At 32.1% G+C, this 15,423-nt stretch overlaps 1 protein-coding gene across 1 annotated transcript in view; it reads left to right on the forward strand.

The window, feature by feature from the left end:
- Positions 1-869: 869 nt before the first annotated feature.
- Positions 870-15,423, forward strand: part of LOC124369069 (protein tyrosine phosphatase domain-containing protein 1-like) — a 39,255-nt gene continuing 24,701 nt past the window's right edge. The window contains 7 exon segments of the mRNA XM_046826782.1: positions 870-962; positions 4,145-4,356; positions 6,979-7,059; positions 9,035-9,150; positions 10,671-10,717; positions 10,719-10,794; positions 13,758-13,905. Coding sequence (XP_046682738.1) covers positions 915-962; positions 4,145-4,356; positions 6,979-7,059; positions 9,035-9,150; positions 10,671-10,717; positions 10,719-10,794; positions 13,758-13,905 — 728 coding nt within the window. The 5' untranslated portion in view covers positions 870-914.

Below are 15,423 nucleotides of genomic sequence, written 5' to 3' on the forward strand. Positions count from 1 at the left end.
CCCGATGACCTACAGACCTGCGTGATGATCTTATAAATTAGAATAGTGGCGAGTAAAGCATGTCTTATTTTAGCAGGCGAAGTTAAAGCTGAGAAGCCCTCTGTAACAATTAACGTGTATAAGGGGCACATGAGTTAGTGCTTACATAAACTTTTAGTGTTCCTAAACATGTTTTCACGCACCTTTTTGTATGATTTTCATCATTGTATAATACAAAACTCAAGGAACATTATACAAATCTTTAAATAACGAGATTATGTGAAATAAATGTGCTCTTTTTATTAGAATTTTCTAATTGATAATTTAAATATTAGTTCACAAATTCATTAGACGATGATTTTATTCTTCAGTTTTAGTATTATTTACATTTTTAATTTATATGCTTTTAAATAATGTGGCAAAATCAAAAACATTCTTCTATACTAATGTACATGATTTAGGAAGTTTTACGTTAGTGTCGTAAACTAAAAAGAATACGTTTTTAAATAATTTGTCGGTGTTAAGGAAAGAGAGCTAAGCCATTAGTAAACTTATTGTAAATAGATAAATTGTACGTTTTTAGTGTATCGTAATAAACATCTTTTACTATCAAAGTAAATTGATGTCAGAGTGTGATATAATTAAACGTAGATTGTATTATAATAATACAAATAGCGTGCATACTTGTAGATAAAATGCTGCTAAAGCTTTGGCTCCTGACAACCTGCATGTTGAAGAGCACGACAAAGAATTACACAAAGGTGGTTGGAAGAGGGGTGAGGGGGAAGGGAGGGTGGAATACTGTGTCTTTCATCACAGGGCGATTATTTATAGAAAACATCGATTACTTGACCGCAAGACACAAGGTCGTTTAGTGACTATATTAGATGGTGTGTGAGGGGGCGGCGGAGGCGGCAGCGGACTGCGCCACTGTCATGAAGCATCGACCAAACACCAGACGCATTTCGGCCTCGCGCCGCGAGGTGAGCTTCTTCCACCTTTAGGGTTCATTCATTTATATTTACGAAGAGTTGTTTTGTTTATTTAACCTAATACTAAAGAATTTTAATAATTATTTTGGATAAAATTATGTTAAGTATCTGATAACAATTTCTCACAAATTTTATTAAATGAGGATATTCATTAAAGGTATTGAATTTTAAAAATACGTTCCCTGCTATCAAAATATTTCAGGGAGATCTTACTTCTTAGTAACATAAAGCGTCTCGATTTTGATGAAATTGAATACACACTTACACGTTATTAATACAATTTTAACACTCACTTTTTATCCCATGTTCAAAATTACTTTGGAGTTAATTGCAGCTTTAGATACAAAAATTTAATATCACTTTGTAGTAGACATAAAACGTAAAAACACCTCCCATAAACTAAACATAAAATACAAGATACAAATAATATTTTAACTCAATGCTTGCTGTTCGTTTCATATTCATATGATATTTATGAACAAACTGTAGTTCATTTGGCGTTTTTCAGAAATAGAATTGTTATACGTTTTAAAGTTAAGAACTATCAGTATTGCGATTGGATGTGGTGGTTCTGTATAGCATTTTGAGGGCTAATTACATTATAGTTATGTATTCGCATAATATAATACTACTAGTACATATATAAATTATTATTACTTTTAATATTATTCAGTAACGCAAACTAAACTCTTTAATTATGAAAGCTTGTGTGTCGTGGGATTGTAACTTAATATTCTTCAACTTATTTAAATTTCATATTTCCGGGTATGGTACAACACCCCTCACCACTCTCCTTACAACTATGGCCATTATTACACCTGGTACAGATAATTTGAAGATATGTCCATATATAATGAGAGAAACATTATTAGTATATTAAGTTAAGGTCACAGACAATCTGAGGTCTCATTTCACACATGTTCAATCCATTATGTCAGGGTGGGTACAATTAATTTAATATGCTAATTTCGTAAAAGCATATCTCACGAACGTGGTGTCCATCCCGTGCCAGATGTTATTTTTTGTATTCATTTTATTTTAACAGTACATTTTTAAATTATATTGGTATTTAAAAGTATCTTGACCATTACTGCCACCGCATATTCCATTAGTAACACCTAAGATTATGTGATGTCTTTGATAATATCATCCTAAGTTTGGGTTTTCATCTTGGTTTCACCCATATCAAATAAGTGTAAATAAAATTCTTGTATTGTAGTAACAACAGCTATCTTATGTATACATCAGAGAGCAATCGAATGTATGCCCTAATGATAAAATCATCTAATTGTTTTGATACTTTTCAGATGGGGTTATGCGTTTTTTTGGGGTTGCAATGAGTACTTTTGCAACCATTTAGTATGGTTCGGACTGGTTACTTTCGTGTATAAATTGTCTTAAAAATAAATCAATGGCCGGTTTGAATGGCATACGCATAAATTGTAGTTATAAAAACTTAATTAATCCATTACTTGAAATCTTAAACGTCATTAATAGTATTAAAATAGTATCCAACTCTAACAAATAAGTTCCAAACTTTCATTTAAGTAAAGTTAACATATAATTTGTTACTTATCTAATTAGTCACACTACCTGGTGGATTCACAAATTACAATACGAGCAATCAATTAGCACACCACAGCAACATTTTCTTAATATACGCACCAAGCAAATCCTATCAACTAATAAAATATTCATCAGACACTTTAATTGTTTTTACTAATTCCAAACGTGGTATTCTAAGTGTTTACTGATTCAACCGCTCATGTGAAACAACATAAAATGTGGTTCAGCGGGAAGATCATAGCGTTATATCCACTCGTGAATGTGCCTTATTGAAACCGTTAATTACAATAAATAAATAAACAGTTCTTCCACTCTAACTCATCCTTCATGATCCTGTTTCTCGTTCGTTTAGTCATGGATTAATATGCCTTCAGGTACGAAATCAGGTTTTCATTTACGTTTAGGTTTAAGTACGGTGGTTATTTAGTTACACTTTATTCACGTACATGTTATTTCCATTCAGGTACGATGGCAAATGTCAGTAAACCTGTTATTCTTTCAAATCCTACAGCATAAACAATTTAAACAAAGGAATTACTTAAACGTTAAAATCGTTAATGCTAAAACTTTGCTACAAATAAATTAATCGTTTATGTACAAAATTGAACCGTTATTGTGCTTGTCTACGAATATTATTGTACGCTAAAATATGTACATTTTTAAATTTTACACTACTTAATATTCTTACATACTTATTATTGTATATAATTTACGTTTAATGTTAAACAATAATATAACAAAGTAAAACCGTTTTAGTCAATTTACTCGTAAAATAATATTCATATGTCATAACATTATACCCCTACTAATTTTCCTTATAAAGCGTTTCTTAGATTATAAAGTAACATTTGATATAACAAGTTTTAAGAATGCATAAATGTACATCGGAATTCCACCAAAATTTCTAGATTTTACTTTTCAGCCATTCTAAGCTGGTATTAGTGGTATTATTGCCCATTATGTATTCGTACGTATGTACGTGGAACTGACTTTCCCGTCTGCACATTAAATTTATTCATGTACGATTTATACATTTTTTGAACATGCTTATTACAATACGCAAAGCAAGTTTATGCTTTACCTGATAAACCTCGAACTATATGAACTATTGTAAAATTATACGAATCTTAAAATAAGAAAATTTGTAATACTTTCATATTAAAAGTATTTTTAATTGATTATCGGCACTCTGAAACTACTCCTTAAAAGATTATGTTCTACATTTCAATTTTTTTTATAAACAGTCGGGATTACTTAAACTTAATAAACAAAAGTTATAGAACAGACTACATATTACAGAAAAGTTCTTTTTTCTGTAGATCATGGCTCTAAGGCAATGATTTATTTGTAAGTTAGGAAAGTTAGGAAATAAATATTAACAATTACATTTTAGCTTGTAACAAAACAAGTTAAAAAAATCATTTTCATACATTTATCTAATCAACTTTAGTTTGATACTGTAATACAAACCCTCCATGTGTTGTGTTGTGTTACTTTTCAAATGTACTTTTTTACTGAATCAGCCTCACCCAATTCTATTCCGAACACCAACAACCCTAGCGACCTTCTACACACGTAACGATTGGATATTGTCGGACTGTGCACAGACGGGAGCTATGAAGGAGGAAGAAGCAGTTGGAGCGGACATTGATGATGTTTGCCCCAGCCCACAGTACAACGTGTTGTCCGACAACCTCCGACGGTGCGCGCCCAGCGGCCTGCAGTGTACCATGTTCTGTGGGGGCCGCAACTGCAAGTATGAAACTCCGGAATCCTGGGACTCCGCCCACATGGCCATCAGAGGCATCTACTCCCACTGGTTGTAATCAATTTCACGTCCAATGCTACTTAAGTACACATTAAACCTTCTACAAATATAGAGAGTATAGTTGAATCCGTCAAAGTTAGAATATACCGTAGTTATAAGAATAAGGCTTCAAATTTCAAAAATGTTGCTCTTCGAATTATCAGGAGTTTAGTACGTATGGGGTGTGTATTGGAGCTAAAAATCTAAAGATTTGAAAAATGTTGCTTTATCTTTTATACAGCTGCCAATTTTTATTAGGGCGGTTAACTTTCGTAAAAAAGCTTAGTTTTTTTCTATTTTTGGTGACAATGCAGTGAAATAATTAACCAAATGGAGAGATAAGGAGATATGGTCTTCCTGTAGCAGCCTCCCATCTCCACCAAGAGAGTTTTGTGAACTACTGACTACCTTTATGAATTAAAATTTATTAAGCATTTGTAAGGCTCTGAATTTTTCTACGAAATGTAGAAAAATGTTATTGCGACCACCACAATACCATCTAAAGGTTTGAAGCATTGTGGTGATGTCATGTTTATATTTATAACATTTTATTAAAATTAAATATTTAATTACTTATAAAATATTGGGGATGGAAGATTTGTTGCCTCTATCAGAATTTGTAAGATTTATAGAGAACAGACATTTAATTTTTAATCAATGTTGCAATAATTGTATTACATAAAGCAAACATATATACTAACACTGATTGTCAATTTAAAAATACAGGGTGGTTCCAAGAAACGAGAAGTGTGGAATTTATATTGGTTAACTAAGACGATTGGTAACAAGGAGCAATATACGCTAGCCTGTCTACAATACTTTGCCATTTAGTTATCATGGATGCTAGGAGTAGTGCTCACGCGCATTTCCTATCAAAGCTTTTTACAAGAACAATGACTGCGTGCAAGCAGCACGTAGGCAATTCCGCCGTTATTTCAATTTAGGACGCTACGATCATATTTCATCAGCATATGCAATCAAAAAATGATTCTTAATTTCGTGGAAACTGGTTCGTCACTGAGAAAGAAACCTTCGAGCCGTGTGCAAACCGCTTGTACACCAGATAATATACAAGCTGTTAGAAATATGTTATAAGAAGTCTACATCGGTCAATCTGTCGTCACTCAGCAGACAGCGTTATAAAGGCATTGTTCAAGGATTCGAAGGATATCAGTACAAGACTTGCATTCTCATCAATAAAAGTTGAAAATCGTCCAGGAACTTAAACCCAACGATCATGAGATACAGTTCATAAATTCAGTACTTTAAGCGATAAACATGGACGAGGAATTTATTACCAGCCTGTGGATGTCAGACAAAACCCATTTCCACCTAACTGGATTTGTTGAAAAACAACATTTTAGAAATTGGGTACAAAAGAACTCCTTCATAGCTACACCGGCGTCTATTTCACAGCAACAAATTGAACCTGTGGTGTGCTGCATCATCACACGGTGTGGTAGGTTGCAATTTTGTGACAATGGTTATGGCATTGCGATTACAGCCACGTCGGGTCACTGCGTCACCATGCTTGAAACATTTGTTGTGCAACAACTAAAAACAAACATGAACACAAATTATTGGTACAACGTGGTTTTAACAAGACGGAGTAATGTCACACTCCGCATAAATATCAATGACAGATGTACGCCATCTACTTGAGAAACAAAAAACGAAATTGTAATTTCGAGACATAGTGACATTCAAACTGAATCCCATATTCCCCCGACCTCTCATACTGTGATTTCATTCTTTGGGTTCATCTTAAAAGAAGAATTAAAAGTCAAGATTTGAGAATCAATTTCGAAATTTTAGGTCAAACAATAATGTAACGAATAGCTTGTAGGAATGTTTACGTAAAAATGGGGTTCATCAAGATGGGGCCATCGTAACAATATTGTATTATACTTATTTCTTAAATGGTATTATTTTTACTAAAACATTATATAAATCAGTTTATCCAACAAAACTGTTATAAAAATTATTATATTTTAAAATGTACTATTTCTTTGAATTACCCTGTATTTTCTTTGTTCCCTGTAAATTGTTTTATGAAATATGAATAAACAAGGACATCTAAATATAGTTATTTATAAAAACACTTTAATCCTGTTATTTTCTATGATTAAAACAAAAATTGTATGATTACATATGTGAATCACAGTACAGTTCAATGTTGGTCTGTTGTGTAGAAGACAGTACATAAAGACGAAGCGATATCGTCGAAGTCATGAATATGCGTACGTAAACTCTGAGCTACAGTTACTCAGTGGCGCAACATCATGTTGTCATGTTGCGGAATAGCTACGGAGGATGCGTAGTGGACTACTACGACTATCATTTGATAATGTACGTATATGTCATTCAGAATAAGTTTTCCTGTGGATTTACTTTGGCTATGAAATATCTTATAACAGAAAGGGTAATTTCCTTAAGTTTAAGGTTTTGACTTAAATGTTATTACTCTTACAAGCTATTCATTTTTAGTTAGTGCATGAACCATTTGTAATTCGGAAAATCTACAGTATCTAATGTGAAATTTAAAAAATACGTCGTATCATTTCATCACCGTTTGGGGTTTTTAACTGAACCGTGAAAGTTGATTTAAAATAATAATAATAAATTATGTTTCAGGGTGACCGACGACATTCTAGCAATGGCTAGACCTTGCACTGAAATAATAAACAAGAGGAATGTGATCAAACAGTTTCAAAGGTATTGGTAGAAATATTCCCTCATAGGTTCGTAAATATTACATTTTTACTTGTAGCAAAACAAATTTATTTTATGCAGGAAAACTACTTTATAAGTATATTGTAGTATGGGAGTTTCAGGATACTGTTGGGGGCAGTAATAAATTAATACTTTTGATGGTATTTCTATCCATAATCCATAAAAAGTTGTAGCAATAAGCAGTATTATGTTATTTCAATAAAAAACAAAACAAAAACAATAAAAATTATTTGAAGTAATGGTAGTAATTAAAAAATAAAAAATTAGATGCAATTCGAGGTCAATTTAAATTTCTAATAAAAATCAACAGGACTTTTTTAATTCATATTAATTTATTTTTGAAATGTACAAGAATGTTTATAAAATATACCAAAGATTCTGACCAAACACAATAGCCATATTTATTTTCATTAGCAATACACGGCAAATACATATTATCCCTTTTATTTATTTATTTAATATTTTATCATCAAGAATAGTTACAAAATATTCCCGTTTAATGAAATTTAAACCTTTTAATTGTGTACTTATTGCATAGGTACTATGATATTTCTTTATTTTTTAATGACTTTATATATTTTTTGTCTCATTTCTTCAATTTGATACGGCTTTTCTAGGATTCAAAAATATGTACCACGAGTAAAGGTTGTTTTGAAGTTAAACGCCGGCTATAGTGAAATACGTTTGCCCCTAAACTTTAGCAAAACTGTGTGTGTTGAGGTTGAACAATGTTAAACCTCAGACATTTACGTCCCTATTATTAGGTGAAGAATTATGTGAAACGTATCATTTCAAAGATTTTATTGAAACGTACCCAAACGAATTTTACTTGGTATGCAGTGTATGTAATTATATATTTTTAATTAAAAATGTGCAAACTTGTTTACAAGAACAGTAAAAATATATACAAAACTACGAGTAAAACAGCGACTTCATTTTGGATATATATACATATATAATATTTAACAAAAAGCACTAGAAATTGAAAAAATCCGTTAAACTTAAACAATCCTTATTTTTGCCATTATTTGGTATTTATTATTTGGACATTTATTGATATTTACTGTGGAACAAATTGTTAAGTTTAAAACGTAATAATTAAAAATCAACGTTGAAGCTCTACAACTAACTTTATTTATTTTAATCTATCATAATACACTTTGTGTTTAGTTACATTTTCATTTCTAAATTTGTGTTCGGTTCGATACTAAAACTCTAAAAACTGAGTTATCGGACAAATGCGTGTACAACCACTATTTTGTCTGTTGTCTTATCAAATTTAATAGTTCTTTATGGGGTAGAATGTCTTTTATTTGTAATCAAAATTCAGCTTCATTTGAAACATAGTAATAAATACAAAAATACCTATAAACTACGTCACATAATCTTATAATTTGAGTCTTGGCCCGTGTACATATTCCAGCAATGTGTGACTAGATTATTGTTGTTGGGATGCTGTCGATTTTGGTTCATTACTAACTTATCTTACACTGAAGAAATGAGTTCAATTATCCGTCAAAAGGTTCTTAAATATTATTTCTTTGTACATAATTACATCATAATGTATACAACGATGTCTATTAAATTGTGTTCTGCTTTCAGAGGAATGCAATGGAAATACACCATTCGGTTAAAAAGCATGAAACTCGATATTTTAAACATAGATACTCAAATGCATTTTTATTTTTAACGTGAAAAAAGTGTTTCAAGACATTTGTATGTAAATCCATTTTGGGTTTCTGTTAAAAACGAAATGAAATGCTTGATGGTCGTTCAATGATTAATCCACCTGCCAGTGGTTTTAAAAGTATACTTATGTAATAAACATATAAAATATTCATATATTTTAAGAAACCATTCTTTCCCCCAAAATAATTTAAAAGATCTCATTGGTCATGAAGTAAAAATTTAGTGATACTCATAAGGAAAGAAACCAAGAGCATCTGGGTGGTGTCAGCTTAGGGGTGCGGTCGCTGCTGAACCTCCAGGAGCCGTGGGAACACAACTACTGTGGCTGCCCGCTCGAGCCGAGTGGTTTTACCTATGATCCTGCGATCTTCATGGACAATGGAAGTAAGTAATCTGTCAAACACTAACGATAGTTATATTTTACTTTAATATAAACGTGCTTTATTAGATGTTTTTAAACACACATCATTTCATTAGGTCATAAAGAAATAAATTACAAATTTATTGCATTATGGATTATTTATATTGTATTATCTAAAATGATCATATGAACTTGCCAGTCACTAATTACATACAGTTCGTAATTGATAAAAAACAAAGCACAGTACTCTGGTCTTCAAAAGACATTTAACTGTTTAAATTAAAGATTACCTACTACTGTTAAAACTAAGAATCATTGGGTTTTCATAAAATTTCCTGCAATGGTTGGGAATCTTATCTGTCTGGCAGAAGGCAGTGCATACGGGTAACATCCGACTGTCGAGTATGGTGTTCCACAGTGTTCCAGAGTTCCATACTTAGTCATCTGTTGTTTGTGTTGTAAGTTAATAACTTAAGCTCGGTTCTGGTATACTGCAAGTGCCACATGTACGCCGATGACCGCCAGACACCTGATCAACGATGGCATTACCATGACCGTTACTGAAACTAATAATGTGCTGGACTAGAGTAAACATAGACTTACACTAAACCACAGATATCTCCCATAATTATTGGTTTAAAAATAAGCTCTTATAAGTGTACAAGGTTCAACATTCTTTATTTTCTATAAACATTGTAGTTGTGATGAGTAATTTCAAAACACAATCGATACTTATTAACATTGTTAACCTCGTGGCAAACCTCGCTGAGCGTTTTAAAACTTTCTGTATTAGTAGCACAAAAATGTAGACACCATATCTGAAGAAACATGTATTTTAGTTATAAAACTTGTATTATTCAGGGTCTCAAAGTCCGGAAACTGCTTATTTTTTATAGAGGAACTAACTTATAAAATTAAAACTGTTCAAAGCAACATAAAACGCTCCTTTTTATATAATCATTGCATTTTCACCTTCTTGGGTAGATGTAGCTGTTGGTCAATGTAACTTTAGTTCAAAGTCATCATTTCGAGTCTTGGTAGGATAAAAGCAATTATTTGAAAAAAATAAAAACTACACCCACTTTGGAAAAGTTCTTTGTTTTGTGTATTATATAACAAAAATCATATAATTTTGCCCATTAAATTCAACAAAAACCGCTCTGAAATAATTAATTGAAAAAGTAACAAGTAAAAATAATTAGATGTTACATTCTTAAAAACCCCTCTCAAAGAATCTAACACATTATCCTAACTTAAATTTCCTTAAGGTAATTATTCTTAGCGCTTTTTGAAATAACCAGCTCTTAATCTAAATTTAACGGGTTTCATGCGTTAAAGTCCAAACAAAAATACCGGTCTAGTTTTTTAGTAAATACATTTTTTAATAGAACGGAACATCCGCTGCAACCCATGATTTATTGGCTTTTAAACTTGTTTATTCAAAGGCTAGCATGTAGAAGGAAACCCACTATAGTTTTTTATTTAAGCCATTGCAACAGTCATGTCAGTATGTATGTAACGCAATACAGTATTTTGGTTGCAGTCTATTACTACAACTACGCATGGCAGGACTATGGGAGAAGTGAAGGTGACAAGGCTACTGGACATGGTGAAGATTATGTGTCACGGGTTGTCGGAGGGAAGGCTAGCTATCCACTGTCACGCAGGTAACTACTACTGTTAGGAGTCTCTTATCTGTCAATTTCTGGTGTGTACCACTGATAACAACGAGGTACTAGAAGAATGAAAGCACTTTTGACTAAAAAGCGTTCACTGTTTGCATCACGAGTCGATCTTCGAGTGCTATGCACTGAATCGAGTTCACCAGGAATGATATGATAATGTAATTTAATAAGTATTCAATTATTTAGTTATTATTGACTACATCGTGATGAACATAGATGAAGGTATACCTGATATATCCAATTCCGTACGCGATTACAGTATTAAATCAGTAGACTACATTTTTTACGAATGTGTAAGAGCTGGTGTCTGAGAAAGAGATACTTCTGAAAAGCAACATTGAAACTTCTCTGGAGTGAGGAGGTATAAATTTCAATACTGGCAATGAACCTCAAAAACTTCTTGAACTATCTAAAATACTATTAACATTAGACTATTTAATATGTAACCGTATGGTACAATAAATCTGAATGTACATCCTCAATTGAGCTTATCAATACTTGTACAATACAACCAAATGTGACTGACTGTACCTCTTTCAGTAATGTTGTAAATTCGAGTACATTTTTGTGATGTACAAACCTCTACTAACGGTATAAAAATACATAATATTACTATAAATAATACTAACAATACAATAACATAGTACATATAAATAATGTGTGATACGTTAAAAGATTTCATGATTTCACAAAAACTCCATTCCCTATAACCATCTAAAAAGGCCTTACCTGTGTAATTATATAGCTAAATGTTTAGAATCTTCTCTATATAAAGTATCGTGCCTAAATTTAGCTAAGAAGGAACAATTCACTTAAACTTGTATTAGTATAACGTTTTATTAAACCATTAAATTTAAGGAAATCACATGTGAATAGTAGATATGCACGAACTAGATCTAACAATTGAATCTATTATTAACGCAGCGGTAAAACTTAAAACAATCTGTTATACGTGATACTCAATAAAAACATTTTAAGAAACATCATAAAGCGAGGAGTGGATTCGGCATTTCCAACCTCGATATTCGTGGAGGTGTCTTAGTCACATGTATATTTGGAATAATCAAACTGGATGGTGCTACCACTGCAAAAGGATCTGGGAATATTCCAATATATAGCAAATTACGCAATAATTCGTTTACAATAATTTCATGTTGTATTTAGATTAAACTTTCGCAAAAAACCGTAGATACTCAACAAAATAAAGGAAATATCTTGGTCTTTTAAATTAAATGATATTTGACTTCAAGTTCGTATATTGTATTTGTAGATTCGTTCAGTGCAGCGGGACTGTTCTGTTCGCGAACAGCTCATCGGCCGATATTTTTACAATATCAATTGCTGAAACGAATACAGTGTACGAAATACCGTAATTATATAATCAAAGTAAAGAAGTACCTTACTTTTGTATTTAGCTTGAATTTTGTAGTTTGATCATCTTCGCTCGTCATCTGTGCCTGCTTATTTTTGTGTTATCTCAAATATGTTGAAATTTCGCTATCTGTAGAAGTTTTATACGAAGTGCTGTGCTGTTCCATAATATTACCTCTTAAATATATTTCAGGATAGAGTAAATGGTTATAAATAAATTATGCTAATACGATTTAGACTTTATTGGATAAATGAAACATCTCGGTAGATGTGCAATAATAACAGTTAGTTCAATTCAATCCTTTTTAAGAAATAAAGGATTAAAAAAAAATTAAACTCTGCAAACTAGAAGTGTTGTACTTTTATTTTTCTTTACTACTACCACTATCAGTACTCATTGCCAACAGGTCTCACTAACTGCTCAGACGAAGTATGATACGTAAAAGCTGTTCGATGAGATGGCTGCTATGAGTTCATTATTATTGTTTGTTCCTCTCTCGCTTAAAGTGTGGCAGCGAAGTGGCTGTATTGTATTTGTCAGTTCATATGGGTTTTAAATGAACTCGCCTTTACTAAACATTACTAAGCGCTAGTCTTGTGGTGTACTGTCTCGTTGTTACAGTTGTATTGTATTGCCGTCAAATAAATTGCTGCTGCCATTTCAAAACAAACTTCAATAACATTGTTCGACGACGAGTACATTTTAAGTTTAACGCACGTTACAATATATTCAATATTCGTATAAATGGCCGTGAGTTTCGTATAAATGGGGGGATGGTTTGATCAAAACCTCCAAAACCTTCCCCTGGATACGCCTATGGTCCTGCAAAAGATAGTTATTATGTTCCCAGGAATAGAGCACCGAATTTCGCCCTGCCAGCACGCGTTAGTCAATAAATGTATATAACTAAAGAGCGTCCTATAAAGTCCACGCACGATCTCTGTACATACCAGAAACCGTTTCACACCCGTCAGCCAAATATTCTTTGAATATTCCTCAGTCCACTGTCTTTATATACCCTGCAGATATCAACGCAATAGCTGACAGATCTTAGTAATATTTAATTAAGTCTTAAATTATGACATTGACAATGACAAATAACTATTTGGAAATAGCAAAAATGGGCAAATTTAGGGCCTTAAAATCCTGTATTAGGGTGAAAAGCCTATGATTAACTGTAAAAGTTATGTTAATATTAAGATCGAAAAAACGACTCATACACATTTTAAAGAACAGACAGTGTGTTCTCTTACCAACGTTTTTTAGATTACCAAATACCAACTGCAGTAAATATGTTACCTTTCTAAAATGTGAATATCCTCCAATATCTCTGTTCTGAAGTATTAAAACCAATTTTTTCTTACACATCAATTTTTTTACAAAAGAGTTGTATTGTTCAACGTTGCTTTCACTTTGTTTAGTTAAGAATTGAGTTTTCTCAAAATGTCTAAAGTAATAGATATCAGGAGAGTTACATTTCTTATTTTGTAATGCACTCTGTTGGTTTACTTACTTATTTTTCTTCACAATATAACAATAACTTTAAGTGATGTAAATATTGTACTTTTTGCAGGTCTAGGGAGGACTGGTGTTCTCATAGCTTGTTTTTTAGTCTACAATATGAGATTCCGCGCCAACGAAGCCATCAGGTTTGTTCGTCTAAAAAGGCCGAATTCCGTGCAGTCCAGGGGCCAGATTCTCTGTGTTCAAAACTTTGAACGGTACATTTGGCCTTACAACGTAGTTTTTAGCAAAAAGTAAGCATGCCTAGTCATTTATACTAGATTTGTATTTGCTGTGCCAATAGAAGAAGTAATGAAACGAATGTACGTAATAGTATACTAGATATCCAAGGAGGAGGTGAATATTACTTATATTACTTAAAAACTTATATAAACGTTTTTATGTTTACGGATGACCAATTTGTAAATCATACATACCTTAATGTATGTATAATAAATTTACTTTTTAATAATAGATGATCAAACACGAATGTATAAGCATTGAACCTACTAAATATAAATACTAAATATGAAACTATTTGGAATGTCATACTCATGCATTTTATGTCTTAAGCATACTTGTTTATTTCCAAACTTTATTACTCATTCATGTTTACTTAAAACTATATTATACGAATAAGTTGCTTATGTTAATTGTATAGTAACTTTTTACCATGATAAAATACGGCCATGCAGATAAAAAATGATATGTTAAATATATGTTTTTTTTTTTTATTATTTGACTGTCATTTGTCTAATAGTGTCCGAACATTAAGATAGCGTAGATAAAGTGCCATTTCATAAAAATATTTCTTTTCATACCAAATGTTCTTTTAATTGTATTATGGTTTTTAGACCCAATATATGTAAAACAAGTTCCATCACATAAAACTGTTAAAGAAACTGTAAAGGTCTTGCGTTACTTGTACGACACGTATATAAGGACTGCCTTTTACACGAAAAGGAGAGACTGGCGGAGGGTATTGTAAAACTGCTCTGATTACAACAGTGCGTACTGGAATCCGTGCAACTTCAGATCCAGATTATTAACCTTCGTTTTTTGACTTTCTCAACAAACACATGCATATTGTTAAGGAGGAACCTTTCTAAAATAGTCATTTGAAGTAAATCTTACACTATTATATATTAAACGAACATTCATTATTAGTCACTCTATGAGCGAGGATATCTTCTCCAAACCGCTCGAGTATCTAGTTTTAAGCCGCCATCTACCTCAACATTTTGTTGGTTATCTTCTTTTAACTGAATACTTCTGTTTACTATTATTACTGTTTTGAAAATAAGCCAGCCACTCTTGTTAGCCCCATTCTGCTCATCCTTAAAACAATTTCAAAAAAAATCTTATGAAACATAAAAAAGAGATATGTAAAATATAAAAAGTGTGTTTAGGACAACAGCATTTCATGTTGCATTGTTGCTAAAATTTGTCTGTAGAATTTCATTCCACTCAACGTACTTACAAACAGGTTCATTGCAGAGTCTTGCCACAGGCAAAGTAAACTATTTTAAATTTACTTTTTACAAAGATGATTTTAGCTTTGCTGAGAAGCAAAGACACTTTATACTACTTAACAAAGATAACTAAATCAGTGCTATCCTTAATGAAATTTACTCTGTCTAATTGGAGAGATGACATTTCTGAAAAACAAAATTCAGTTTAGAACAAGCTCATGGCTGTCTCATGATGTGTTGGAGTGAGTGAACAATCCCTTGACG

The sequence above is a fragment of the Homalodisca vitripennis genome, chromosome X (genome assembly GCF_021130785.1).
Source record: "Homalodisca vitripennis isolate AUS2020 chromosome X, UT_GWSS_2.1, whole genome shotgun sequence".
NCBI lineage: Eukaryota > Metazoa > Arthropoda > Insecta > Hemiptera > Cicadellidae > Homalodisca > Homalodisca vitripennis.